We start from the raw sequence: 26,509 nt of genomic DNA on the forward strand, positions 1-26,509 counted from the left end.
GTGCGAACACCCGACCTCCCCCGTCGTAAGTGGCGGCTTATACCACTGGGCCACTAGGGCCCCAAGTACCGACTGGCTTTTGCAGATATTTTAACACAAACTTTTTAAATAAATCAACATTACACACTATATAATTGCAATAATTCACTTAAAACGCAAATACATTCAGTTCAAAAGTCGGCGAATTAGCTCGAGGAAACATTTTCTTTCACTTTTTTTCAAATCAATTCTCTAATTTTTCACCAGATTTCATCAAAAAATACCGAGCGTATAAGTTGATTCTACAATTTTAAAATTGTTTTTATCTATTTTGTAACTTTCAGCACGTTTTTGACCGAAAATGGACATAATTTCTCCAGAAATCACCGAATTCGTGTATTTTCTAGTCAAAAATAAAGAACGTGCGCAAATCCTACTGTATTCGCAGTGGCCATGATTTTTATTAAGAATATTTTTCGGGACTTTACTAAACAAACTCAGTTAACTAAAAATTTTTTGAGATAAATTAAATATTTACGTTTAATTTTTTTATAATTTAAGAAGTAAGTCATCTAAGGATTCAACGCTAAAGTTTGAAGTTATGTTTCACTTTTACGTTCATCTCTTTTTTCTCAAAACAAAAGGTATTTTTTCTTTATTAAGACGTGCTTTTACGTTTACAATTTGGCGCCTTTACGTACTTTTACATTTTGCCGCATTACTTTCTTATTTCTGTCAGTTTTATGCTCCGCTTTACGTTTATACGTCTATGTGTTCTCTCAATCTCTTATTTTTGCTTACGTGTTGTTTCACTTACCTTTTCTTTACTTTTTTTCATAGAAAAATTGTTACCCTGATCCGGGTGCGAACACCCGACCTCCCCCTCCGAAAGTGGCGCTTATACCACTGGGCCACCAGGGCCCCAAGTAATGACCGGCTTTTGCAGATATTTTAACACAAACTTTTTAAATAAATCGACATTGCAAACTATGTAATTGCAATAATTCACCTAAAACACAAATAAATTCAGCTCAAAAGTCGCCAAGTTAGATCGAGAAAACATTTTCTTTCACTTTTTTTCAAATCAATTCTCTAATTTTTCACCAGATTTCATCAAAAAATACCGAGCGTATAAGTTGATTCTACAATTTTAAAATTGTTTTTACCTATTTTGTGACTTTCAGCACGTTTTTGACCGAAAATGGACATAATTTCTCCAGAAATCACCGAATTCGTGTATTTTCTAGTCAAAAATAAAGAACGTGCGCAAATCCTACTGTATTCGCAGGGGCTATGATTTTTATTAAGAATGTTTTTCGAGATTTACTAAACAAACTTAGTTAACTAAAAGTTTTAAAGATAAATTAAATATTTTCGTTTAATTTTTTTTATAATTTAAAAAGTAAATCATGTAAGAATTCAACGCTAAAGTTTAAAGTTATGTTTCTCCTTTACGTTCATCTCTTTTCCTTTCACAACAAAAGGTATTTTCTTTTTATTAAGATGTGCTCTTACGTTTACAATTTGGTGCCTTTACGTACTTTTACCTTTTGCCGCATTATTTTCTTATTTCTGTTAGTTTTATGCTCCGCTTTACGTTTATACGTCTATGTGTACTCTCAATCTTTTATTTTTGCTTACGTGTTGTTTCACTTACCTTTTCTTCAATTTTTTTTATAGAAAAATTGTCGCCGTGATCCGGGTGCGAACACCCGACCTCCCCCGTCGTAAGTGGCGGCTTATACCACTGGGCCACTAGGGCCCCAAGTACCGACTGGCTTTTGCAGATATTTTAACACAAACTTTTTAAATAAATCAACATTACACACTATATAATTGCAATAATTCACTTAAAACGCAAATACATTCAGTTCAAAAGTCGGCGAATTAGCTCGAGGAAACATTTTCTTTCACTTTTTTTCAAATCAATTCTCTAATTTTTCACCAGATTTCATCAAAAAATACCGAGCGTATAAGTTGATTCTACAATTTTAAAATTGTTTTTATCTATTTTGTAACTTTCAGCACGTTTTTGACCGAAAATGGACATAATTTCTCCAGAAATCACCGAATTCGTGTATTTTCTAGTCAAAAATAAAGAACGTGCGCAAATCCTACTGTATTCGCAGTGGCCATGATTTTTATTAAGAATATTTTTCGGGACTTTACTAAACAAACTCAGTTAACTAAAAATTTTTTGAGATAAATTAAATATTTACGTTTAATTTTTTTATAATTTAAGAAGTAAGTCATCTAAGGATTCAACGCTAAAGTTTGAAGTTATGTTTCACTTTTACGTTCATCTCTTTTTTCTCAAAACAAAAGGTATTTTTTCTTTATTAAGACGTGCTTTTACGTTTACAATTTGGCGCCTTTACGTACTTTTACATTTTGCCGCATTACTTTCTTATTTCTGTCAGTTTTATGCTCCGCTTTACGTTTATACGTCTATGTGTTCTCTCAATCTCTTATTTTTGCTTACGTGTTGTTTCACTTACCTTTTCTTTACTTTTTTTCATAGAAAAATTGTTACCCTGATCCGGGTGCGAACACCCGACCTCCCCCTCCGAAAGTGGCGCTTATACCACTGGGCCACCAGGGCCCCAAGTAATGACCGGCTTTTGCAGATATTTTAACACAAACTTTTTAAATAAATCGACATTGCAAACTATGTAATTGCAATAATTCACCTAAAACACAAATAAATTCAGCTCAAAAGTCGCCAAGTTAGATCGAGAAAACATTTTCTTTCACTTTTTTTCAAATCAATTCTCTAATTTTTCACCAGATTTCATCAAAAAATACCGAGCGTATAAGTTGATTCTACAATTTTAAAATTGTTTTTACCTATTTTGTGACTTTCAGCACGTTTTTGACCGAAAATGGACATAATTTCTCCAGAAATCACCGAATTCGTGTATTTTCTAGTCAAAAATAAAGAACGTGCGCAAATCCTACTGTATTCGCAGGGGCTATGATTTTTATTAAGAATGTTTTTCGAGATTTACTAAACAAACTTAGTTAACTAAAAGTTTTAAAGATAAATTAAATATTTTCGTTTAATTTTTTTTATAATTTAAAAAGTAAATCATGTAAGAATTCAACGCTAAAGTTTAAAGTTATGTTTCTCCTTTACGTTCATCTCTTTTCCTTTCACAACAAAAGGTATTTTCTTTTTATTAAGATGTGCTCTTACGTTTACAATTTGGTGCCTTTACGTACTTTTACCTTTTGCCGCATTATTTTCTTATTTCTGTTAGTTTTATGCTCCGCTTTACGTTTATACGTCTATGTGTACTCTCAATCTTTTATTTTTGCTTACGTGTTGTTTCACTTACCTTTTCTTCAATTTTTTTTATAGAAAAATTGTCGCCGTGATCCGGGTGCGAACACCCGACCTCCCCCGTCGTAAGTGGCGGCTTATACCACTGGGCCACTAGGGCCCCAAGTACCGACTGGCTTTTGCAGATATTTTAACACAAACTTTTTAAATAAATCAACATTACACACTATATAATTGCAATAATTCACTTAAAACGCAAATACATTCAGTTCAAAAGTCGGCGAATTAGCTCGAGGAAACATTTTCTTTCACTTTTTTTCAAATCAATTCTCTAATTTTTCACCAGATTTCATCAAAAAATACCGAGCGTATAAGTTGATTCTACAATTTTAAAATTGTTTTTATCTATTTTGTAACTTTCAGCACGTTTTTGACCGAAAATGGACATAATTTCTCCAGAAATCACCGAATTCGTGTATTTTCTAGTCAAAAATAAAGAACGTGCGCAAATCCTACTGTATTCGCAGTGGCCATGATTTTTATTAAGAATATTTTTCGGGACTTTACTAAACAAACTCAGTTAACTAAAAATTTTTTGAGATAAATTAAATATTTACGTTTAATTTTTTTATAATTTAAGAAGTAAGTCATCTAAGGATTCAACGCTAAAGTTTGAAGTTATGTTTCACTTTTACGTTCATCTCTTTTTTCTCAAAACAAAAGGTATTTTTTCTTTATTAAGACGTGCTTTTACGTTTACAATTTGGCGCCTTTACGTACTTTTACATTTTGCCGCATTACTTTCTTATTTCTGTCAGTTTTATGCTCCGCTTTACGTTTATACGTCTATGTGTTCTCTCAATCTCTTATTTTTGCTTACGTGTTGTTTCACTTACCTTTTCTTTACTTTTTTTCATAGAAAAATTGTTACCCTGATCCGGGTGCGAACACCCGACCTCCCCCTCCGAAAGTGGCGCTTATACCACTGGGCCACCAGGGCCCCAAGTAATGACCGGCTTTTGCAGATATTTTAACACAAACTTTTTAAATAAATCGACATTGCAAACTATGTAATTGCAATAATTCACCTAAAACACAAATAAATTCAGCTCAAAAGTCGCCAAGTTAGATCGAGAAAACATTTTCTTTCACTTTTTTTCAAATCAATTCTCTAATTTTTCACCAGATTTCATCAAAAAATACCGAGCGTATAAGTTGATTCTACAATTTTAAAATTGTTTTTACCTATTTTGTGACTTTCAGCACGTTTTTGACCGAAAATGGACATAATTTCTCCAGAAATCACCGAATTCGTGTATTTTCTAGTCAAAAATAAAGAACGTGCGCAAATCCTACTGTATTCGCAGGGGCTATGATTTTTATTAAGAATGTTTTTCGAGATTTACTAAACAAACTTAGTTAACTAAAAGTTTTAAAGATAAATTAAATATTTTCGTTTAATTTTTTTTATAATTTAAAAAGTAAATCATGTAAGAATTCAACGCTAAAGTTTAAAGTTATGTTTCTCCTTTACGTTCATCTCTTTTCCTTTCACAACAAAAGGTATTTTCTTTTTATTAAGATGTGCTCTTACGTTTACAATTTGGTGCCTTTACGTACTTTTACCTTTTGCCGCATTATTTTCTTATTTCTGTTAGTTTTATGCTCCGCTTTACGTTTATACGTCTATGTGTACTCTCAATCTTTTATTTTTGCTTACGTGTTGTTTCACTTACCTTTTCTTCAATTTTTTTTATAGAAAAATTGTCGCCGTGATCCGGGTGCGAACACCCGACCTCCCCCGTCGTAAGTGGCGGCTTATACCACTAGGCCACCAGGGCCCTAAGTACCGACTGGCTTTTGCAGATATTTTAACACAAACTTTTTAAATAAATCAACATTACAAACTATATAATTGTAATAATTTACTTAAAACGCAAATACTTTTAGTTCAAAAATCGGCGAATTATCTCGAGAAAATATTTTTTCCACGTTTTTTTCAATTTAATTCGATAATTTTTTACGAAATTTCATCAAAAACACCGAGATATAAGTTTAGACTGTAGTTTAAGACTGGGTTGTTTTACTGGTTGCCTCTATTACGTAATATCTGAATTGTTGGTTGCCCGCTTTAGGAAAACTTAGTTTTTGTCACAATAGTTGACGTTGTCGTGCCGAAAATGGCGGAGGATTCTAACCTTCCCACTTCTGAAAATTTGAATACAAAAAATGGAAATTTTATTTGTGGAGTCGTCGAAGGTGAGTTTTCCCCAACCCCAAAATAGTGTTTTTCCGAACAATTGAAGCCTCCCAGCCCGCTTGTGGCCCATATTTGCAAATATGGTAGTGGGGGCTATGGAAATTCACAAAATATATACAAACAAATTTAATTTGTGGCTTCAATTACGGTCGGAATTTTCCAGGTTTCTACGGCCGGCCCTGGACGACCGAGCAGCGCAAGGACCTGTTCCAAAAGTACGGCTTTTGTCCGGTTTGCCAGGCCTATAGTGTGTTTTTTCAGGATGAAAAAATGGGGCATGGACTCGTACGTCTATGCCCCGAAGGACGACTACAAGCACAGGGCGTATTGGCGCGAGCTGTACACTGTGGAGGAGGCCGAGCACCTCACAGGCTTGATCCAGGCCGCCAAGGACCAGAACATCACCTTTTATTACGCTTTATCGCCGGGTCTTGACATCACCTACAGCAGTGCTAAGGAAATAACGGCTTTGAAGCGGAAGCTGGAGCAAGTTTCGCAGTTCGGGTGCTCGGCCTTCGCCTTGTTGTTTGACGATATTGAGCCTGAGATGTCCGAGGCCGACAAGGAGGTCTTCCAGTCGTTTGCCCAAGCTCAGGTTTCTATAACCAACGACATCTACCAACATCTGGGACAACCTAAATTTTTGGTCTGTCCCACGCAGTACTGCTCCACTAGGGCCGTGCCAAATGTCACCAACTCGGAGTATTTGAACACTTTGGGGTCCAAGTTGGCGCAGGAAATTGACATTATGTGGACAGGTAGGCAAATTGCCTCAAATTTAATTGACCGCATGACATTAGAATCAAATTAAGACCAAAAATTATTATTGAATTATTATTAAAATTGTAAAATAGTTATTATTGATTAGATCTCTCATTGTAAGTATAAGTTACGTTAGCTATTATTTTTTTGAAGTGCATGAATTTTTATATAGTTTTGAAACAACTAATGCATCATAGAAGAGCCATAAATTTGACCACTAGAAAGTGCATCTTTAATCGCCCTTATAATTTATTATTTTTTATTTTTAAACAATTTAGTAATTTTTTTATTGAGTTTCTGGCTCAAAAACGTGTTAACAGCTGCTTTTTAACGAAATTTTGCGGAATTATTGCCTAAATCGTTCACAATATCTTCGATAAACTGCGAGTTCTGTTTTTTTGCTTTGTAGAATAATTCTGGTTTTGTGGGCGGAGCTAGCCCTAGAGCCGGTTTACCAGCATTTGTTTGGCGAATGCATAAATTGACCAATAACAAATTACCTGTTTGAACTGCCCAACAAAAAAATCCGCGACATGATTAAGATGTTTGTTATTGGTTCATTGGTTCAGACCGGTTACAAAGCGTGTGATCAATGGAGACAATCGATTGATGCTTTGTCTAGTTACAAAAATATTTTTGCTGTTATTTCGTAAAATTTTTGGCTTTTTATTAAAAATATTGCGAAAATCTAGTTCCGTTAACTTAACTGAATTTCAAAAAATAAGTTTAAAAATAAGAGTTAGTTGTTCTCATTTTATGGCATTGTCGTGATTTTCTGGAAAAGATACTCATATTAGAAAGCAAGTTTTTCTTTAATTAAAAGTCAATTTTTTGTCAATGTTTAGCCCACGATTTTGTATCAAATTAAAATGGAATAAATATTTGCTTGTATTCCCTTGTCGAAGACGAAAGACTGGTTTTATGGGCGGGGCTAGCCCTTGAGCCGGTTCACCGTCTCATTTGTTCCCGAATGCGTAATTTGACCAATAAACAATTACCACCTTGCCGAGCTCCTTGTTATCTGCCGCACAAAAACTGCAACACGATGTTTGTCATTGGCTATGGGTGGGAGATTGCACTCCCAACTTAAAAACGGACCAATTACAAAGCGATTAATAGATGAAGACAATAAACAAGTGGATTATCTGCGAATATTGGCTGATAATTGCTATTGTCTTTTTACATTTTCACAGCACACGCTGTGTCTGACCTATGCGGTGGTTTTGAATGAAAATTTTTGACTAATTACAATGTTAGATTAAAACAGACTAAAATAAAGTAATTTTTAGATTTACTGATTTTTTTGCTCGGGTTTTACGAAAAACCTGCGTCTTTACCTCAGAACGTGTTTAAACACGTCTAAATTATAAAATTTTTGATTTAATTTGGTGATTCTTTGGCTTATAAAATAACGAATCTATTTTTGAACAAATTTTCTGTTGTTTTTGACAAAAAAAATTCTATCCGAAAGAAGACTTAAATTTGTTATCTAGTGGGCCTCGACAATGCAAATACGTTATCATTTTAATATTTAAAAATGAATTTGTATTATTTATTCATATTTAAGGAGAAAAAATCCAGATCGCTTTCCTTTCATTCATTTGTTTTTTAGTTGTCTTTAACTTCCTCACACATGTCAAATTGTCGTGGCCAACTGTTTATTTTTCAGGCCAAAAGGTCATCTCGCGCATTTTGACCAAAGAAAACATCCAGGAGATCACAGACGCATTACGCCGCCCCCCAGTCATCTGGGACAACCTCCACGCCAACGACTACGACCAGAAGCGCGTCTTTTTGGGGCCTTATTCGGGCCGCTCCCCGGATCTAATCCCAAAATTGCGCGGTGTCCTAACCAACCCCAACTGCGAATACGGAGCGAATTTCGTCGCGATCCACACTCTGGCCCAATGGTCGCGTTGTAACGTCGACGGCCAGAGAGATCTCACATTAAGTGAGCTATGCCAGATTTTGTTTTCCTCCCCAGCCAACTTGGTGTGTTCCAGATGACACGGTTTCCGCCGATATTAAACTAGAGACTGAAACTGAGGACGGTCTCGGTGAAGACGTCCCCGCCTCCCTTTCCCCCAACATGTACCACCCCCGGCAAGCCCTCCGGAACGCGATCAACGAGTGGTTGCCCGAATTTGCCAAACATAAGACGGCCTGGGGGCCGATTGTCAAGCCCCAGCCGGCGGTGGCCGTCATCCCCGTGCCCATCATCCCCTCGATCAACACCTGCATGACCCTGACCTCCACGACGACCACCACCACCACGGGCAGCAACTCGCAGCCGGTGGTCAACCAAAACCAGCTACAAGCGCTAGCCGAAGTGTGCAGTAGCGTAAGTGTAACTATTATACAAAAAATAAAAAAATACAGCAAAATCTCCCATAAGGGACATCTCTCCACAACGGACAATTAAAAATTCCCTATCGGTGTCCGTTGTTTTACGTTTGGTATTCGCACTCTTTTTTATTTTTGTAGCAAAGTATTACAAACTACAAACACTGAGGTTTTTTATTAATTAAAAAATATTAATCTAACGCGGAATGAAATCATCTCTACTTTCCAGGTCACCGTCAGCGACAGTATGGTGAATCCCGTTCCCGGTCCCGTCATGAATTCCCTCGTTTCCGATACGAAAGTAGTTTGCAACGACTCAATCCCTAATCCCATCGCCCCCGTCCCGATCCCAATTCCCGTCTCCGATCCCGAAACGAAAAGCATCACAGTGTTGAGCGGAACTCTAATCAAGCCCGACAAAGACAAGTTGAAGGTCGTAAACGGCGACAAAGCGACTGAAACCCCCGAAGAGAAGGAAGTCGGTAAAGAAGAAACCTGTATGAATACGGACACGAGCACGGATTTGAGCAACGAATCGAGCTTAAGTCCGAGCGAGCCGATGGATTGCAACAGCACTCCGAACATATCACCGGCACATGTCGCCAAACCACCGGAAGACGTCGCTATGAGCGAAAATTCGGTACTGAAAAACGCTTCTTTTCAGCACTCTTTTGATTGGCTTGTTGTAGACGTCCAGTGGTAGCATGCAAGTGGAGACAAATGACGGCGCGAACCAGATGGTGGTCGAGCCGGAGGCCGAACGGTAAATACGTAGTTTTTTCCGGAACAGCGATTGATTAAAATAAAAATTGAAGGAAAGACAACGATTTGACGTTCGAGGATTTATCTCTTTTGTGCGATTTGTTCTACTTGCCGTTCGAGCACGGCGGGCAAGGCTTGCAATTGTTGCAAGAATTCAATTGGTTGAAATCGAACGCCCACGTCGTGATGGCCGCCAATCAGAAGAAAGACTCGTCCAAGTCCGAGGTAACCGTTTCGTTATCGGGATCTAAACAATCTGATTGGCTGATTCAAGGTGCAAGAGTGGTTCGCACGTGCCGAAAAAATGAACGAAATGACGCAAGCCGTAAATCGATTATTTCAACACCTGTCCAGTTGCAATAATCGCGAGATTTTGTACGACTTGTATTCGTACGTGTGGGATATCAGGGGTGTAATTTCTTTGCTCAATTCTTATGTCAAGTGGTTGGGTAAGTTGCTAGACGTGCTAGTGGGCGCGTAATCGATTACTTTCCGATCAGATTGGCGCGAAGCGTAATTTTTGTGTGCTCATGCGAACTTGTCGAATTTACCTATTTTTGTCTCTAGGCGTTTTGGAAATGCGAATAAACGAGATTTTTTGGCGAAATTTGGCGATTTTTTGCTTTATTCTGGAAAATTCGGGCAAAAATCGAAAAAAATGAAAGTGTCCGATTTTTTCGAGTTTAATTGATTGCGTCAGTTGGCAGAAGCGCATTAATTTTCCATTCCATGGCTTGGCGTAATTTGTATTTCAGGAAGAGCGGACGTCGAGTTCAGGGCGTAAACGGTGCGGAAAGTAATCGGTTACAGCAGGATTGATTTTTGAGTGTTTGTTTTTCAGATGATTTTCGGTTGTTTTCCAGTTATTAATTTGTTTGTTTTCTTAAGCTGGCGGCCAGTTTCCTGCTTCTATGCCCTCATACACCCAGGGGACCTATACATGTATGCATCGTCCAGTAGTCAGTCAGTTCAACAGGGTGAACCAACTTTTACCACCACACACTTGAACACACTAGTGGTAAAACTTGGTTCGTCTTGTATATGCATTGCGTAACATTATTAAGAGGCGCCTAAGCGTAATTGCGCAAGCGTTGGCGGTGCGATTGTCTCTTGTCTGAAGAAAAGTCTGATGAGATTTTCCGTTAGGGTTTTCCAAAGGCTGGAAGGAGACTTTTATGAGCGGCGATCAGGAGCCGTGGGTTTTCCGTGGAGGCTTGACTGCTGATCTCCAGGTAATTTTCGCGATTTTCAGATTTATGCCGGCCTGCGTTGTTTCAATTTTTGCGGAAATCGTCTCGAATTTTCTTTTGATTCGTGTTTTCCTAGCGCTTGATTCCGGTGGATTCGGGCAACGACCTCTTCGTGTACAAAGTACCTGACGTTCCGACTTGTCGCGTCTTCACCGTGCGACCTTATTTGCCGACCGATGAGCAAATGGTCTACAGTGTGTGCACGAGGACTTGCAAGGATGGCCTGGAGGACCCCCAACCCTACCCGGAGGAATTAAAAGGGCTGCAAGGCGACCGCATTGTGGGCCCCTATCTCACGCTTCACCCGGAGTTCTGCTTCGTCGTCGAAGACGACGCCGGAATCGTTGGCTTCGCGTGCGCCTCCCCGGATTATAAGAAGTTCCGGGTCAAGATGGAGCTCGCCTGGATACCGGAAATGTGCGACAAGTACCCCTTGTCACTTATCAACAAAGATTTATCAAAATTCGCACAGGTAGCGTCAAACATTTTTTTATTTATTTAAAGAATGCGTAAAAAATTGCGTTGTTCCCACTTTAAAAAAAAATAAGTATATGTTCTTCAAGGTCAAAAAGCTGCTGCCTTAATATAGTGTGAGTGACTATTTCAGGAGAGCATATCGTATTTCCACGGCTTCAAGGACGAGATCTACGTCTCAAGCCCGACGCATCCTTCCAGTATGATTTGTAGTATTCTTCCGTCGGTTCTGGACCAATCAGTGAGCAAGCGACTAGTCACGTGTCTCTTGGCGGCATTGCGGGCCAATGGTGGGTCGTCTCGTCGCCACGTGTCTTGTTCTAATTGGTTGTTTCAGGTTCGTTCGGTGTTCACGTGGTTATGAACGCCAGTGACAGCTACACGCACGCATTTTACGGCAAATTGGGCTTCGTCGAGAACACGCACGAGGCGATCAAAGGCAAAATCGTGATGGGACGTACCTTCTAAATGCACAAATTGTATAAATAACACTTGACTGATTTGTTACAATTTTGATAGATCTTCAAATTAACTTTGTGATTTTGTACTATAATTACTCTTATTATTTTACATCTAAATATTGTAATTACGTATTTAACTGTATATGTAATAAAAAGCAGATTATTGTAACATTAAATCGTTCGTTTCTTGCAACTGGAGTAGTTTCTTCTGCATGTCCATGATCTGGAACGAATAACTAAGTCGCATTTTTTTCTATCTCGTGAAAAATATATTGCACCTTTTTAATTTGGGAGCCAGCCGCCTCGATCTCACTCCTGGGCGACTTGAACCCGGCATAGCTCGCTTCCATGTCCTTCAGCTGGCCCACGAGGTCGCTTATCAGCTTATCAACGTCCTCTTTCTTCGGCTTTTTGTTTTTCTGGATCATTCGGTCAATTTCGCGTTCCATGTCTTGTCTCGAGAGAATCGCGTCGAATTGCGGATCAGTGGCGTAGGGGGCTTTGCTTTTATACTCCTGGTTTGTCATCCGTTTGGGTTCGACCTTCTTTTGGTACCTCCAAGACGTCAGAGCTTGCAGGTTCCTATAAATATCGGTTTTAATCATTTGAAGGATTGCACTCAACCGGTCCAACCGCTCCTGTTGGAGGATCCTCTCCTGCTCCTCCAACAGTTGTCTGAGCTTGCCCATCCAGGAGTGGCGAATTGGCGGGATGAAAGTGATCGATTCGCCGGTCTGGGACGCTTTGGCGAAGCGATCGTCCTGCTCGTAGAACGATTTGAGGAGGATTTTATCGGGGGAATCACTCGAGATTTTATGGATGATCCCACTATCTTCCCGCTTGATCCTTGACAATCCCTTAACCACAAGACTGGAATCGCGCGATTCCTGCATCGGGAACAACTCCTGGGAGTAGTCCTCCAGCACCCTGATCTCCTCCTCGACCTTCAACTCGTCACTGTCCCTCAGCATTTCCTCACTCGGGGGCGAAGTCTTCTCATACTGGTGTCTCAAGTAGCTCACTATCCCTTTCGTGCCTTCGGCCACCACCCGAGCGTTGGGGTACGCCAACGGGTTGTTCGCCACTTGTAGCACTTTCAGGTTCGGTACTAGGCCCAGTTCGTTGGGCAAAACCTCGATTTTGTTGTCGGATAAGAGCAGGTTTTCCAAATGTTGGTGGTGGGCTATGCTTGTCGGTATGGAGGTTAAGTGGTTCTGGCGCAAGTCCAGCCATGCCAGTTGGGGTAGTTTGAGGAAGAAGTCTCTGGGAAGCTCCTTGAGGAAGTTCTGTTGCAAGTACAACATTTTCAAGTGGTGCATTTGGAGGATTTTCGCTGGCAATTCTTTTAAATTTTGCGCCGAACTGTCGAAAATTATGTCGAATTCGGACATTTTGACCGGAGGGAAACGGGAATTTTGACTTTGTTATGGCAACGGGATCGATTTTTGGAGCAGGTGCGCGAAGCGAAATTAAAGAACCATTTATCTAGTACATTTTATTTTATTATAAATTATTACAACTTAACAATTCGTTCCGACTTCTCCCATAGTTTTTTCGCAGCACCTTCGTTAAGTGCCGTTTTGTACGGCTTGATTCGTTTGCAATCGGCAAAATGTTCGCCGCTCAGTTCCTCGATTCCTTTCGCCACGGAACAGTAAATCGTAGTCTGAGCCCCTTCTTCAGGATTCTAAAAAAAAATAATTCAGTTCTATAAAAAAAAACTAAAAACTATTTCCCTTATCTACGGATATCTAAAACTAAGGATACGAAATGACACACAAATAAAACGTCCCCGTCCTCGATAGTTCCGTTAATGTCGCCAGAGGCGCATTTGTTCCATTACCAAGTTTTCAGAGCAATAAATTTATAAAAATAGTTGTAATGAAATAACGGTTAACACAAGGCGAATAAAAAAATACAGGCAGATAGAGCATCAAATAATAGGAAATAATAATAGTGCAAAAAATATATCTTAAACTATATTTAAAAAAATTTCAAAGTTTTACCAATTTGCACCATGGCCTATATTTTTCAAAACGCTGCGAATATGGTTACAGATACAAGAAAAATGTTCAGAGAAAAGTTGTAGAGAATTAAATTTCCTTTAAAAAAGTTCGCAAGACCATGTCCCTATCTTCAACCATTTAGGCCCCAAAGTCGTTCAAAGACGCTCAAGCGACGGATTTGCTTTATTTTGCCGGTGGTCAAGTATTACAAATTAATTTATACCTAAACCGCTGAAGACAGAAATATGGTGTCGCGGACTTTTTTGTAGAAAATTTAATTCTCTACAACCTCGTTCCTTTCGCTTTTTTGTTTCTTTAACAGTATTCGCTACGTTTCCAAAAATATTAGGTGAAACGCAAATTGATAATTTTTTGGGCACCCTCGCCTATTTATTAAAACGCTGCAAATACGGTTCCAGATACAAAAAAATGTAAGGAACGAGGTTGTAGAGAATTAAATTTGCTACAAAAAAGTCCGCGACACCCTTTTTCTATCTTTAACGGTTTGGGTATAAATTCACTTGACCACCGACAAAATGAAGGAAATCCGTCGCTTGAGCATCTTTGAACGTCTTCAAAGTCTAAACCGTTGAAGATAAAGATATGGTCTCGCTGACTTTTTTAAAGCAAATTTAATTCTCTACAACTTTCTTCTGAACATTTTTCTCGTACCTGTAACCGTATTCGCAGCGATTTGAAAAATACTGGACGAAGCGCTAATTTAAAATTTTAAATAATTTTTTTCTCACGTTTCTCATGAAAATTTTAGACTTCAGTTTTTCTCATCCTGTTGAGAATGCAAAGCTCAACATTTCTGCATTTTTTTCCAATTAATTAGTGAACTGGTTGAATTTAAATTAATTTAAAACGATTTCACACCGAGACCGGGGCGCCCTCATTTTTACACTGCCGTACTACATCTTTGGGTGCGATTTTGTATCTCGTTTCGTCTCCTAACTTATAGTCCCCCGTACCCTTACCTTGGACATAAAATTCATCATGAGAGTGAAGCCGATTTTCCTTATACCATCCATGGTGTTGATAATGTCAGTCTTGATGACCCCTGGATGGAGCGAATAGACCGTAACTCCGGTTCCTTTCAACTTTTTGGCCAACTCTTGGGTGAAATAAACGTTGCACAGCTTGGAATTGTTGTAATCGTCACCGTTGGAAATGTGTTTTTCCACTTGGTTGACGTCGAATTTGGTGGCAAACGCCGCCGCCAACGAGGAGACGTTGACAATTCGGCTGGGGGCCGATTTTTTCAACAAATCTAAGAACTTTACGTTACTACTCAATCGATTTTTCTCTAACAAAACTGACCCAATAACAGGTGTGTGAGGAGGAAGCCGGAAAAGTGGTTGGTCTGTATCAGGAGCGGAAGCCCATCCTTGGAAGTCCTGTCCCCGTAGCTTATAATTCCCGCGTTGTTGACTAGAATGTCCAGGCGCCTTTCGCTTTCATTGATTTCTCTCGCGAAGGCTCGGACCGAGTCAAACGAGGCCATGTCTACGATTTTCACAACAATGTTTTCATTCCCGGTCTCGGAAATGATCCTCGAACGGGCTTCTTCCGCTTTGCTTTTGCTGCGACAGGCCAGAATGACCCGAGCGCCTCGCTTGGCGAAATCGAGGGCCGTTTCATAGCCAATTCCTGAAGTTTCATTAAAAAAACAAAAAATCAACTGAATGGATACGTACCGGTGTTTGCGCCTGTTATTAGTGCAGTCTTGCCAACCAGACAAGTCTGGCTTTTGCACCAGCCTGTGGTAAGTTTAAAATAAATTTTCGCGATTGCATAAGCCGCCAAAACTGCGAGTATGACGGTACACAGCACCATTTTGTACGAAAATGAACCACGTGCGGTGTGTTGGAGTCGGTTATATAGCTACACTGACACTCATCGAGAATTTGTGCTCATTCATTGCAGATAAATACTCGCACTAATAGCGTGTCTGTTTATCTATTGTGTAACCTGTGACCGAGTTCACATAAGTGAACTTAAAGGCCTCAAGAAACTCTTGTAGTGCATACGCAATTTTTCTAAAAATGTTTTTTTTATTTTCTGACAGAAACTGCGGGTTTGCAATGTTATAATAAACGTATTAGTCAATATTATAAGATACTAACGATTTTAAAGATTGATTTAGGTGTATTTTTCCCATGTCACTGAAGGATGATTCAGAGCATATGATTTGCAATTTAAGTTAATCCAGTATTTATCTAGAATTTTCTGTAATTTTGATAAAACTACACAGAATCCAGCATTTTTTTCTACTTAACTCAATTAATTAATATGAAGTCAAAAAAATTGGTTCTTCGAGCCGGATATGAACAGTGTGGGCTGTACGTAATCGAATTTGTATTAAAATGTGATTCTCGAATAATTTTTTTAAAATAAAGAATGATTTTTTAAGTAACAAATTTAAATTTGTTTTTTTTTTATTATTTATAATAAAATTTTACAGTTTCACTGTTAATTCAGTATTTATCTAGAATTTTCCGTAATTTTTATAAAACTACACAGAATCCAGCATTTTTTTCTACTTAACTCAATTAATTAATATGAAGTCAAAAAAATCGGTTCTTCCAGCCGGATATGAACAGTGTGGGCTGTACGTAATCGAATTTGTATTAAAATGTGATTCTCGAATAATTTTTTTAAAATAAAGAATGATTTTGTAAGTAACAAATTTAAATTTGTTTTTTTATTATTTATAATAAAATTTTAGTTTCACTGTTAATTCAGTATTTATCTAGAATTTTTGGGCTACTCTGGGAATGCGAAAAGATTTTATTTTCTGTAATTTTACAAAAGTTTTTACTGTGTCTCACAAACTAATAAATACGACGAATCCAACTTTTTTATTCTTTATGCATGTGAATTTTGCTAGAATTTTTCTAGAATTGCTTACAATTAATTCCCTACTTAATTAATCAATTATAAGAACAGTCGTGTTAGCTGTACGTATCGAATTTTTGTTAAAATCTGATGTTTGAATAACTTTTTCAAACTGCTACCTACTAAAAATAAAAAATATTTTTTTTCATAATTGTTTTGTTGAAATTTTACAGTTTCACACTATGAAAGTCCCAGTAACTGTAACAACAAAAGTACGATAAAACAAAAAATACTTGTTTTTTAAATCAATAATTTGCAGTAAATAAAAAATTAAAAAACACATTTCTCGCTCACCTCGTGTCATTGAATGATGATTCAGAGCAATGATTATTACGCAATATTATTGCTTTTCCAAAAAACTTTTCGATTTTATTTATTATTTTTGGGTTAGACATTTTCTTGAGGTGTGATCGAACATATGGTCCTCCGAGCCGGATATAAAGAGTCCAAACTTTATACGTAATTAAAATTGTATTAAAATGTGAAAATGTTTTTTTTAGAATTTGTTTATTAACAGCGGATATAAATAAAAACCAGCAAATTGTTTATTTCATATTTTTACAATTTTACAAGTTGACAATTTCCTCGGACTTTTCCCATAGTTTCCTGGCAAGCCCAGGCTCCCTCGCTGTCTTGTACGGCTCTATCCTCTTACAATCAGAAAAGTGTTCTCCACTGAACCCTTCCAAGCCCTTCGTCACGGAACAATAAATCGTAGTTTGCGCCCCTTCTTCCGAAGTCTAAAAAACCGCAATCAAAATTCACACTATCACGTTTTGCCTTACTTTTGAGAACAAATTCAAAAGAACTGCAACCAGAATCTTGAAATAGGCACTCGTATTGTCGAAGAAATTCGTCTTGACAACACCTGGATGCAGCGAATAGGCCGTAACACCTGTCCCCTGCAGTCTCCTAGCCAGTTCTTGTGTAAACAAAATATTACACAATTTGGAATAGGCATAGTCGCGCCCAAACCGCCTATTTTGCTTGACAATTTTCTCCAAGGTGAAATCACGGGCTCGTCGAGCGGCCACCGAGGAGACGTTGACGATACGACCCTGTGTTTGTTTCAACAAATTGACCAACAAATTCGTAAGGAGAAAGCCCGAAAAATGGTTAGTTTGCATCAAAACTGGGAGCCCGTCTTCGGTGGTTTCGCCCCAACGGCCGATCATTCCCGCATTATTGACCAGAATATCGAGGCGGTTTTCCGTCTCGTTAATTTCTTTGGCAAAGGCTCGGACCGATGCGAATGAAGCCATGTCCAGGTTTTTCACGACAATGTTCTCGTTCCCGGTTTCGGAAATAATTTTCGAGCGCGCTTCCTCCGCTTTGGCTGGACTGCGACAAGCTAAAATGACACGAGCCCCCCTTTTGGCGAAGTCTAAAGCCGTCTCGTAACCAATACCTATTTTTTTTGTGGTTAATTGATCAAAGAATTGACAAAAAATTACCGCTGTTTGCTCCGGTAATTAGGGCCGTCTTGCCAAGCAGACACGTCCGACTTTTGCACCATCCTGTAGTCAGTTTTAAATAAATTTTAATGGCTCCACAAGTTGCCAAAATGAGAACAAGTGCGATCAGTGGAAGCATCGTGTAATTGAATCAGTAAACTGTCCCAAAAATCGGTGTCCTATCGTTTGGAAAATGTGCAAGATCATAGTACCGCGATATTTTATCTCTGTTTGTTTCTATTCTAGATTCCAAAATAAAATCCTTACATAAGCATTTCGGTTTAAAAATAAAACACTCTGTGATTGAACTTTCATCCAAAATAACTTACAAACCAAGTGTGTTATCACCTGTTATCAGCACTTAACGTATCAGTTTGGTATTCCAGCAGGTGCATATATTTTGACATTTAGTAGGCTTCAAGTTGTCACAAAAAATGGTTTTCTTAATTGCAGCTTTAACCGTTTCACTGCTATATGCAGTTGCTAAAATTTATCTGAGACTGACTACAGGGTGGTGCAAAAGTCACACTTGTCTGGTTGGCAAAACTACCATCATCACAGGATCAAACACCGGTAAGTCCTAGAGTTCTTTTATTGGGAGAGTTGGCACCGAACGTCAAAATTTTGAATTATGGGGATAAGGTATTAGCTGTTTCAAAACTATAAAAACGCCAAATGTAAAATACTTAGCAATGGTTAGATCTCTCATTGAAACTCTAAAATACAAGAGCTATCAATTTTTGAAATTTTTTTTGAAAGATAATGCGACGTTGGCATTTTATAGTTTTCAAACTTTTTTTATTAAAATTTTTGTTAGTAACTTATGTCGAAGATAATTTCAAGGTCAAATGCATAAAGTGATCTGATTTTATGTCAAATTTAACCAGGGATGTAGGAAACGTAGGAATTTTGGGATTACTATTAAAAAAAAGAAAATAATTGAATACCTACAAATACTTCACATTTCTAAAATTTTTCAAAATTGATTTTAATATTAAGAACATAACTTAAAACATACTTCGATGCTAAAAATGCTTTTTTTACAGTCACAATTTTTAGTTAAACATCTCGTGCCAAAAATTGGTCATCAAGAATCCTTCATATTTCTCGTAGTCTTTTTAAATTTTCCAAAAAATGATATTGAAGGTCTTGTGGAAAACGTAACAAAATCGTGAATTCCAAAAACTTTATAATTTGAAACAGAATCTAAAGTTTACGTAAATGCTAAGGTCACCAAGCACCAACAGATTCAACTTTTCTAAAAATTAGACCCAATTTTGGGTTCAAGTACCTACGTATTTTGTAAATGCATAGACAAATTCCCAAAATCTCGTAGATTTTGTACGTAATATCATTAGACAATCCACTTTTCCAAATGCTTGTTAATAATAAGCGTAAAACTTGGCAGGAAATGTTCAATTTCTGATGATTACCATTTCTTAAAGTTAAGGGAAAAATGTTTATGATGAAGAGTTTAGACCTAAAATTCTTGTATTTACAAAGAAATCTTTTAAAATTTGAAGTTTAGTTTAGACAAACAGTGAATAGACGACGACTGCCAGTCTAAACCACTTCTAAACGCAGTTAGTTGACGAAAAAAGGGAAACATTTTCGGTAAATTTATTTGACTTCGTCAAATTTGAAGTGTAACACCACTGATTTCTATCCCAAGTTGTTTTTTTACACAAAACTTCGAAAATTGACATTCAGTGTCCCAATATAGGACTTCTAGTAAGTCCAAAAAATTGGACTTCCATATTTTTTTATAGGTATTGGTTACGAAACGGCGTTAGATTTTGCCAAAAGAGGCGCCCGCGTTATTTTGGCTTGCCGTAATGCAGCCAAGGCCGAAGAAGCCCGCTCAAAAATCGTTTCCGAGACGGGAAATGCCAACGTTGTTGTGAAACTACTTGACTTGTCGTCATTCGACTCGGTCCGAGCCTTCGCCAAAGAAATCAACGAGACGGAAAACCGTTTGGACATTCTAGTCAACAATGCCGGAGTTATCGGGATTGGGGATGACACCAGCAAGGACGGCCTCTCCTTGGTCATACAAATCAACCATTTTTCGGGCTTCCTCCTCACGAACTTGCTGATAAGTTTGTTGAAGAAGTCGGCACCAAGTCGCGTGGTTAACGTGTCGTCAATGGCCGCAGAAGGCGCCAAAAACCTCGATTTGGACAAAATCGGCCAACACGTTTCGGTGATGGAAGACTACTGCAACTCCAAGTTGTGCAACGTTTTGTTTACTCAAGAACTGGCCCGGAAACTGGACGGGACCGGAGTTACGACCTATTCGCTTCACCCGGGGGTCGTCGAGACTGAAATTGTTAACAACACTTCGGGGATTTTGAAGATTGGGTTCAGCGTTTTAAGGAAGCTTCATTCAAAGGTAAAATTTTTTTGGCTAAGGGGTGGTTTAGTGGGGCTGTTTCAGACGGTTGAAGAAGGGGCCCAAACCTCGATTTTCTGTTCCGTGGCCAAGGGAATTGAAAACCACAACGGTGAACACTTTTCTGACTGCAAAAGAGTTGAACCTTACAAAACAGCAAGGAATCCAGGCCTTGCCAAAAAATTGTGGGAGAAGTCGGAGCAAATCGTTCGCTTGCAAGAGACACAATTGTAGTAAATTTTTTAAATAATTTATTGTGACCTTGTTATTTATTACAATACATTAAAAGAACTTGTTTTAATCTCCCCGCTCTTGATTAGTTCCGAACACGTTTGGTCACACGTGAGGCGTAGGCATTTTTTCAATTTTGGGTCAATAGTTTTTTCTATTTTGCTTGCCAACAACGATATTATCAGCAAACCTTGAGTTTTGTAGATAAGTGTAGTTAAAATGAACTATTACGCTATTTTTTGTGTCGTCTTGGCTCCCCTGATCCTCAAAATCTACCTCAAATTGAGTACCAAGTGGTGCCGGAGTCACAAGTGCCTGACTGGCAAGACCGCCATAATCACCGGAGCCAACACAGGTTGTTTGAAAATTGCTAAACTTGAAATAACTATTTCCCAAAGGGATCGGCTTCGAGACAGCGCTTGACTTCGCCAAAAGAGGGGCCCGCGTGATTCTCGCCTGTCGGGACCCCAAAAAGGCCGACCTTGCGCGTCAAAAAATTGTGGAAGAAACCGAAAATTCGGAAATTTTGGTCAAAATCGTGGACTTTGCCTCGTTTGAGTCGGTCCGAGCGTTCGTAAAAAGTGTCCATGAGACGGAAAAACGCTTGGATATTCTAGTCAATAACGCGGGAGTGGCCCCTGAAGGGACCCAAAAGACCCATGATGGGTTTTACCAAGGGATGCAGGTCAACTACTTGTCGCTTTTTCTCCTCACTAACCTGCTCCTGGGTGAGTTCTGGTCATTTGTAGGGGACAGAGCCCAGATTTTGTGTTTTAGGCTTGATGTCCAGGTCCGGCCCTGCGCGAATTGTGAACGTGTCGTCAGCCATGGCCCAAACGGCCCTTTTTTTCAACCCGGACAACCTTTGTACCTACAACGGTGACGTCGATATGTACTCCCGTACCAAGCTCTGTATTATCCTGTTCACGCAGCAATTGGCCAAGAAATTGCAAAACACCCAAATCACGACCTATTCGCTACATCCCGGAGCCGTCAAGACTGAGATTTTCAGGCACGTGACCGGGTTTAAACTAATTGTGTTCGGGATAATTAAAAATTTCTTTGCCAAGGTGAGAAGGACATAGAGGTGGTCTTGAAACTGATTTGGTGGTTCCAGACGCCGGCAGAAGGAGCCCAGACTAACATTTACTGTTCAGTTGAGAAAAATATTGAGGGGTTTAGTGGCCTACACTTTGAGGAGTGTCGGACAGTTGCGACTTATCCGAATGCTAGGGACTCCAAAGTGGCGGAGAAGCTGTGGACGGTTACCGAGGAGTTGGTCAAGCTGAAGGAGGAAGAGAAATTTCAGTTTCCAGGCTGAAATAATTTGTAAAGTTGCATAAACTTGTTAAATTCTCAGTTTGTACAAAAAACATGAACTAATAAACAATTTAAAAAAATCGTTCAGGTATTTTCATTTTCAAACTGACGCTTTTCCAAAGTTGTTTTCCCAAAAATTGGTACAGAATTTTTCAATTTCTCGATCACAATTCGGTGTTTTTTCTTGAAAACAGATAATTTACCGAAAATTGACAAAAATCTCCACGTAAAGTAAAAAAATTTAAATTCAAAAAAATCGAAGCAAGTGACTTTTTTGCATTTTTTACAACTTGAATGGAGTTTTTTTATTTGATGGTTTCATCTTTATGCTCTTACAATGTTTTGTTTGTACTTTTTTACCAAAAAGCAAAAAAACAAGATTTTTTATTGATTTTTTAATCTAACATTTACAAAAAAAGAGTGAAATACTCGTAACTTTTTTTTATTTTTTTGAGACAATAGGTAAATATATCCATTTATACAAATAATAAAATTTTTAAATTATTATTTTAAGTAAAGGAAAAAACAAATTCACAGAACACTGACGAAGGGTTAAAATATATAGTATTATATACAGAGTGATTCTTTTATTTTTTAAAAACAAAAAAATTGCAAAAACAGGTAAGTTAGCATTTTAATCTAGCTCAAATTTGACGTAGCTGGATTAGTTATGGCGGCCAATATGGCGGCGTCATGACGTCATAACACAATTGTTTAAATAGAACGATATCATTTTTTTACATTTAGAAGCCCCACTAATAGGCCTTTACAACTGTGATTATGGACGAACCAAACACAAAAAAAATTCGAAATCATGTTTTCAAAAGTGACAAAATTTATATTTCTTTTACTTTTCAAAAATAAAAAAAATGCAAAAACAGATAACATCATTTTAGTCGACCTCAAATTTAACGTAACATGAGAGAATTTTTTAAATGGAACGATATGATTGTTTTTTATAATTAGAAGCTTTACTAAAGGCCTATTTTAGTAGAGTTTCTAATAATACAAAAAAATGATACAGTTCCATTTAAAAAATTCTATGATGACGACATGGCGCCGCCATATGGCCGCCATTACTGGTCCAGTTGGGTCAAATTTGAGCTCAATTAAAATGCTAAATTACTTGTTTTTGCATTCCTCTTATTTTTGAAAAATAAATGAATATTATAAACTGTATATTTTTTTGGTTTCTTAAAGGTAAGTGTATTTATTACTCAGTAAAATTTTTGATAATTAAAAAAGCTTTCCAACGATTATAAACTTCATGGAACTGTCTCTAATAGTTCCGGAGTCATTGCTCGATAAATGTTCCGGGAAAATCGACAAAAATCTCACAACTTTCAAAAATCAAACCTAACGTTTTTCCACCATCTAAAATTTTATTTACGTTTTTTACAAAAAATTGGAAAAGCCAAGAATTTAAATTTAGTTATAATTGAGCAAAAATTGAGCTCTTGGACTGCTTGAATTTAAATACGAGTCCACCTTGAGAAAGTAGTAAAAATGATCAAACACTGTCCCACTTTCTGCAGTAATGCGGTAGAACCGACACTTATTAAAATGATTACAACTGCAATTTTCCTAATTATTGTTGCCTTTCTTTTGGCGAAAATTTGATTTCGCCAAACGAGGAGCCCGGATCATCCTAGCTTGCCGTGACAAAAACCGCGCCGAAAAGGCCCGCCTTCGCATCATCAACGAGACCGGAAACGAAAATATCCACGTCAAAATAATCGATTTGGGGTCATTTGAGTCGGTCAAAAATTTCGCAAAAAAAATCAGTGAAAGTGAGAATCGGCTGGACATTTTGGTCAACAATGCGGGGGTTTTGGCACAAGGGCACAAAACCACCCCGAACGGACACCCCCTTATCATGCAAGTCAACTACTACTCTGCTTTCCTTCTGACGAAGTTATTGCTAGATTTGTTGAAAAAGACCAAAAGTCGCGTCGTCAATGTTTCGTCAAACGGTGCCGGAATGGCCTTATTATTCAACTTGTCGAAGCTGAACCGACACATGACCGACGGTGTTGACTATTTTAACTCCAAATTGTGCAACGTCTTGTTCACACAAGAACTGGCGAAAAAACTGGACGGGACCCAAGTCACCGCCTACTCCGACCACCCTGGAATCACAAAAACGCAAATTTTCGAAACCACGCCCACAAGCTCTTGGCCAAAAACACCCATTTATTTAAGGTTTGTTTGCCCCAAACGTCCAATAATAATTAATTGGTTGGTTCCCAGACTAGCGAAGAGGGGGCCCAAAGTGTGGTTTATTGCTCAGTTGCCAAAAACCTGGAGCCGTTCAGCGGCCACCACTTTGTCGATTGCCGCAAAATTCGGCCCTATTTTACGGCAAGGGGCCGAAAACTGTGGCAACGGACCGAAGCGATTCTAAATAAATCGTTGTAATAAAATTTCAATTTTCGCCGCACAATTAGGCGGCCAGTGATAGTCACGTACTTGCTGATTCATTTCGAATAGCTTGTGGGTGAATACGCTTCAATTGTGTGCTAATCTCGGCTCGAAATGCACCCAGTTTGGATTTTGTGCGGCGTCATTGCCACCATTTATGCCCTTTTGAAGCACTACCTCAAATCCACGGTGTGGTGCCGCAGCAAAACGTGTCTAGTTGGCAAAACCGCGGTCGTCACAGGCGCAAACACTGGTAATTTTTCCCAAAATTTCACAGTTCCGTTAATTTTTTCTAGGGATTGGTTACGAGACGGCGCTAGATTTCGCCAAAAGGGGCGCCCGCGTGATTCTGGCTTGCCGGGACCAGCAGAAAGCCGACGCTGCTAAAACCCGAATCGTTCAAGAAACGGGGAATGGGGACATTGTGGTGAAAATCGTCGATTTTGCCTCGTTTGATTCAGTCCGAGCGTTTGCACAAAACGTAAAAGAGACGGAACAGCGTCTCGATATCCTGGTCAACAATGCCGGAGCTTCCGGAATTCCGGACAAAAAAAGCAAAGACGGGCTGAACCTTTTAATGCAAGTCAACTACTTCTCCAGTTTCCTGCTCACGAACCTCCTCATCGACTTGCTCAAAAAATCAGAGCCCAGTCGCGTAGTTAACGTGTCTTCTTTGGCCGCGAAATACGCACGCTTCGATCTGGAAGACTTGAACCGATTCACCGGAATGCACACGGATTATGCCAACAGCAAGCTTTGCAATGTTTTGTTCACGATGGAACTGGCGGAAAAGCTGCAAGGGACGAGGGTTACGACCTTTTCGCTGCATCCCGGAGTCGTGGACACGGAAATCTTCCGGAGGATTAAGGGACAACACAAGGCCGTGTTTGAGTTTTTCAGGGATCATTTTTTCAGGACGAGCGAGGAAGGGGCACAAACTACGATCTATTGCTCGGTTGAGAGGAATATTGAGGATTTGAGTGGCGAACATTTCGATAATTGTGAAAGAGTTGAGCCTTACAAGACCTCGCAGGTGAAAGGGTTGGCTAAGAAGCTGTGGGAGAAGTCGGAGAAGTTTGTCGAGTTGAAGCCCGAAGAAGTGCACTTTTGATATAATAAAGTTGCAAAAATCGTGGTTTTTTGTCCATTTTTGTCTAAACTATGTGTTTCAAAAAGTTATTTACCAGTTTTAAAACCCAGCATACTCTAAAACGTGAAAAAAATACATTAAAGGAAATAAAAAAATCACTTAACAATATTAAACAGCAGAAGGTGGTTCTTAAGTTAAATTTAAAAAATGTTTCTATTGATTTAAGTCCGGAATTTTTTTTCTAGTTTGCTCTATTTTCTGTCTTTTGTTGCTTTTTTTATTTTAGCTTTTTTCTTCTTATTATTATGTTTATTTTCTTTTATTCCCCATTCCGTGCTTTATTCTCTATCCGAAATTCTCTACTGAAAAGCGGTTTCCTATATCATTTATTAATCTGTCTTCTATCTTTAATAATAATAATAATAATAATAACTTTATTATTATATATAGACTTTATTACAATTGAAAATACAACTCGGGAAGTTAAGTCTAACAGTTGCTCTTCGAACTTAACCTCATTAACAACTAAAAACTAAATAAACAGAAAAATAAATAAATAAACGAATAAATAAAAAAAGCAAAATTACAAAAATTGACTGTACTTACACTAAAAACACTAAAGAAAAGAACAAAAAAATAAAACAAGTCGGAGAAATTTGTCGAGTTGAAGCCCGAAGAAGTGCACTTTTGATACAATAAAGTTGTAAAAATCGCGAGTTTTAAAACATGAATAAAAAAAGATAAAGAAAATAAAAACGAATAGTCAATAAAAAAATCAGTTAACATTATTAAACAACTGAAGGTGGTTCTTTAGGTTAAATTTTAAAAATTAGTCTATTGATTTAAGTCCAGAATTTTTTTTTCTAGTTTGCTCTATTTTCTGTCTTTTGTTACATTTTTTAGTTTACCTTCTTTTTTCTTCTTATGTTTATTTTCTACCCCTTATTTCCTATTCTGTGCTTTATTCTCTATCCGAAATTCTCTACTGAAAAGAGGTTCCCTATATCTTTTATTACTCTGTCTTCTATCTTAATAATAATAATAATAACCGACTTAGAATTGTAAATACAACTCGGGAGGCGAAGTCTAGCAGTTGCTATTCGAACTAAACCCCATTAAC

The 26,509-nt window shown here is 38.1% G+C and overlaps 8 protein-coding genes across 12 annotated transcripts; 5 read left to right on the plus strand and 3 right to left on the minus strand.

The window, feature by feature from the left end:
- Window positions 1-5,381: 5,381 nt before the first annotated feature.
- Window positions 5,382-11,767, plus strand: Oga (O-GlcNAcase). 2 transcript variants are annotated; one of them, XM_008200151.3, is made up of 14 exons: window positions 5,382-5,521; window positions 5,686-5,737; window positions 5,784-6,280; window positions 7,954-8,235; window positions 8,288-8,625; window positions 8,857-9,267; window positions 9,317-9,390; window positions 9,443-9,614; window positions 9,664-9,838; window positions 10,278-10,331; window positions 10,536-10,621; window positions 10,716-11,111; window positions 11,247-11,403; window positions 11,451-11,767. In XM_008200151.3, the coding sequence occupies exons 1-14, from the start codon at window positions 5,443-5,445 to the stop codon at window positions 11,579-11,581; spliced, it is 2,904 nt and encodes a 967-aa protein (XP_008198373.1). In that variant the 5' UTR covers window positions 5,382-5,442; the 3' UTR covers window positions 11,582-11,767. The 2 variants fall into 2 exon arrangements, with proteins under 2 accessions (XP_008198373.1, XP_008198374.1); XM_008200152.3 differs by lacking the exon at window positions 10,278-10,331.
- LOC655387 (leucine-rich repeat-containing protein 27) lies at window positions 11,113-13,028 on the minus strand. 4 transcript variants are annotated; one of them, XM_064355249.1, is made up of 4 exons: window positions 12,208-13,028; window positions 11,853-12,156; window positions 11,713-11,797; window positions 11,113-11,660 (listed from the first exon to the last, which is right to left on the minus strand). In XM_064355249.1, exons 1-3 carry the CDS (start codon window positions 12,963-12,965, stop codon window positions 11,735-11,737), a joined length of 1,125 nt encoding a protein of 374 aa, XP_064211319.1. In that variant the 5' UTR covers window positions 12,966-13,028; the 3' UTR covers window positions 11,113-11,660; window positions 11,713-11,734. The 4 variants fall into 4 exon arrangements, with proteins under 4 accessions (XP_064211319.1, XP_064211317.1, XP_008198372.1 ...); XM_064355247.1 differs by having other exon boundaries at window positions 11,713-11,810; XM_008200150.3 differs by having other exon boundaries at window positions 11,113-11,797.
- A 26-nt stretch (window positions 13,029-13,054) lies between these two features.
- On the minus strand, window positions 13,055-15,514 carry LOC655463 (retinol dehydrogenase 11). The gene is made up of 4 exons (XM_962007.4): window positions 15,281-15,514; window positions 14,904-15,233; window positions 14,561-14,853; window positions 13,055-13,261 (listed from the first exon to the last, which is right to left on the minus strand). Exons 1-4 carry the CDS (start codon window positions 15,417-15,419, stop codon window positions 13,088-13,090), a joined length of 936 nt encoding a protein of 311 aa, XP_967100.1. The 5' UTR covers window positions 15,420-15,514; the 3' UTR covers window positions 13,055-13,087.
- A 1,455-nt stretch (window positions 15,515-16,969) lies between these two features.
- Window positions 16,970-18,298, minus strand: LOC655550 (retinol dehydrogenase 11). Its single transcript, XM_962103.4, has 3 exons — window positions 17,936-18,298; window positions 17,267-17,889; window positions 16,970-17,221 (listed from the first exon to the last, which is right to left on the minus strand). The coding sequence occupies exons 1-3, from the start codon at window positions 18,072-18,074 to the stop codon at window positions 17,048-17,050; spliced, it is 936 nt and encodes a 311-aa protein (XP_967196.1). The 5' UTR covers window positions 18,075-18,298; the 3' UTR covers window positions 16,970-17,047.
- LOC655628 (retinol dehydrogenase 11) lies at window positions 18,243-20,618 on the plus strand (the record flags this gene model as incomplete). Its single annotated transcript, XM_008200153.3, has 4 exons — window positions 18,243-18,324; window positions 18,389-18,508; window positions 19,705-20,327; window positions 20,373-20,618. Coding segments are annotated over 4 exons (1,014 nt in total), but the record flags the coding sequence as incomplete, so codon positions are not given.
- Window positions 20,619-20,635: 17 nt separating this feature from the next.
- Window positions 20,636-21,960, plus strand: LOC655707 (retinol dehydrogenase 12). Its single transcript, XM_008200154.3, has 4 exons — window positions 20,636-20,913; window positions 20,957-21,286; window positions 21,336-21,628; window positions 21,676-21,960. Exons 1-4 carry the CDS (start codon window positions 20,778-20,780, stop codon window positions 21,877-21,879), a joined length of 963 nt encoding a protein of 320 aa, XP_008198376.1. The 5' UTR covers window positions 20,636-20,777; the 3' UTR covers window positions 21,880-21,960.
- A 1,506-nt stretch (window positions 21,961-23,466) lies between these two features.
- LOC655797 (retinol dehydrogenase 13) lies at window positions 23,467-24,282 on the plus strand (the record flags this gene model as incomplete). Its single annotated transcript, XM_008200130.3, has 2 exons — window positions 23,467-24,080; window positions 24,129-24,282. Coding segments are annotated over 2 exons (768 nt in total), but the record flags the coding sequence as incomplete, so codon positions are not given.
- A 12-nt stretch (window positions 24,283-24,294) lies between these two features.
- On the plus strand, window positions 24,295-25,434 carry LOC655882 (dehydrogenase/reductase SDR family member 13). The gene is made up of 2 exons (XM_962442.4): window positions 24,295-24,552; window positions 24,596-25,434. The coding sequence occupies exons 1-2, from the start codon at window positions 24,414-24,416 to the stop codon at window positions 25,408-25,410; spliced, it is 954 nt and encodes a 317-aa protein (XP_967535.1). The 5' UTR covers window positions 24,295-24,413; the 3' UTR covers window positions 25,411-25,434.
- Window positions 25,435-26,509: the final 1,075 nt, after the last annotated feature.

Source organism: Tribolium castaneum, chromosome 2 (genome assembly GCF_031307605.1).
Source record: "Tribolium castaneum strain GA2 chromosome 2, icTriCast1.1, whole genome shotgun sequence".
Classification (NCBI taxonomy): domain Eukaryota; kingdom Metazoa; phylum Arthropoda; class Insecta; order Coleoptera; family Tenebrionidae; genus Tribolium; species Tribolium castaneum.

What these genes read in the sequence shown, in the direction of transcription:
- Oga (XM_008200151.3), top strand. Translation starts at nt 5,443, where the DNA reads ATGGCGGAGGATTCTAACCTTCCCACTTCTGAAAATTTGAATACAAAA. An exon ending in TAGCCGAAGTGTGCAGTAGC is followed by an intron (nt 8,626 to 8,856) that starts GTAAGTGTAACT and finishes TCTACTTTCCAG; the next exon opens with GTCACCGTCAGCGACAGTAT. An exon ending in CACCCAGGGGACCTATACAT is followed by an intron (nt 10,332 to 10,535) that starts GTATGCATCGTC and finishes ATTTTCCGTTAG; the next exon opens with GGTTTTCCAAAGGCTGGAAG.
- LOC655387 (XM_064355247.1), bottom strand. Translation starts at nt 12,965, where the DNA reads ATGTCCGAATTCGACATAATTTTCGACAGTTCGGCGCAAAATTTAAAA. An exon ending in AGGATCCTCCAACAGGAGCG is followed by an intron (nt 12,157 to 12,207) that starts GTTGGACCGGTT and finishes CGATATTTATAG; the next exon opens with GAACCTGCAAGCTCTGACGT. An exon ending in CTGGCTCCCAAATTAAAAAG is followed by an intron (nt 11,811 to 11,852) that starts GTGCAATATATT and finishes AATGCGACTTAG; the next exon opens with TTATTCGTTCCAGATCATGG.
- LOC655463 (XM_962007.4), bottom strand. Translation starts at nt 15,419, where the DNA reads ATGGTGCTGTGTACCGTCATACTCGCAGTTTTGGCGGCTTATGCAATC. An exon ending in CCTCACACACCTGTTATTGG is followed by an intron (nt 14,854 to 14,903) that starts GTCAGTTTTGTT and finishes TAAAGTTCTTAG; the next exon opens with ATTTGTTGAAAAAATCGGCC. An exon ending in TGATGAATTTTATGTCCAAG is followed by an intron (nt 13,262 to 14,560) that starts GTAAGGGTACGG and finishes ATTTTTTTTTAG; the next exon opens with AATCCTGAAGAAGGGGCTCA.
- LOC655550 (XM_962103.4), bottom strand. Translation starts at nt 18,074, where the DNA reads ATGCTTCCACTGATCGCACTTGTTCTCATTTTGGCAACTTGTGGAGCC. An exon ending in AATTACCGGAGCAAACAGCG is followed by an intron (nt 17,890 to 17,935) that starts GTAATTTTTTGT and finishes CAAAAAAAATAG; the next exon opens with GTATTGGTTACGAGACGGCT. An exon ending in TTTTGAATTTGTTCTCAAAA is followed by an intron (nt 17,222 to 17,266) that starts GTAAGGCAAAAC and finishes GCGGTTTTTTAG; the next exon opens with ACTTCGGAAGAAGGGGCGCA.
- LOC655707 (XM_008200154.3), top strand. Translation starts at nt 20,778, where the DNA reads ATGAACTATTACGCTATTTTTTGTGTCGTCTTGGCTCCCCTGATCCTC. An exon ending in AATCACCGGAGCCAACACAG is followed by an intron (nt 20,914 to 20,956) that starts GTTGTTTGAAAA and finishes TATTTCCCAAAG; the next exon opens with GGATCGGCTTCGAGACAGCG. An exon ending in CCTCACTAACCTGCTCCTGG is followed by an intron (nt 21,287 to 21,335) that starts GTGAGTTCTGGT and finishes TTTGTGTTTTAG; the next exon opens with GCTTGATGTCCAGGTCCGGC.
- LOC655882 (XM_962442.4), top strand. Translation starts at nt 24,414, where the DNA reads ATGCACCCAGTTTGGATTTTGTGCGGCGTCATTGCCACCATTTATGCC. An exon ending in CGTCACAGGCGCAAACACTG is followed by an intron (nt 24,553 to 24,595) that starts GTAATTTTTCCC and finishes AATTTTTTCTAG; the next exon opens with GGATTGGTTACGAGACGGCG.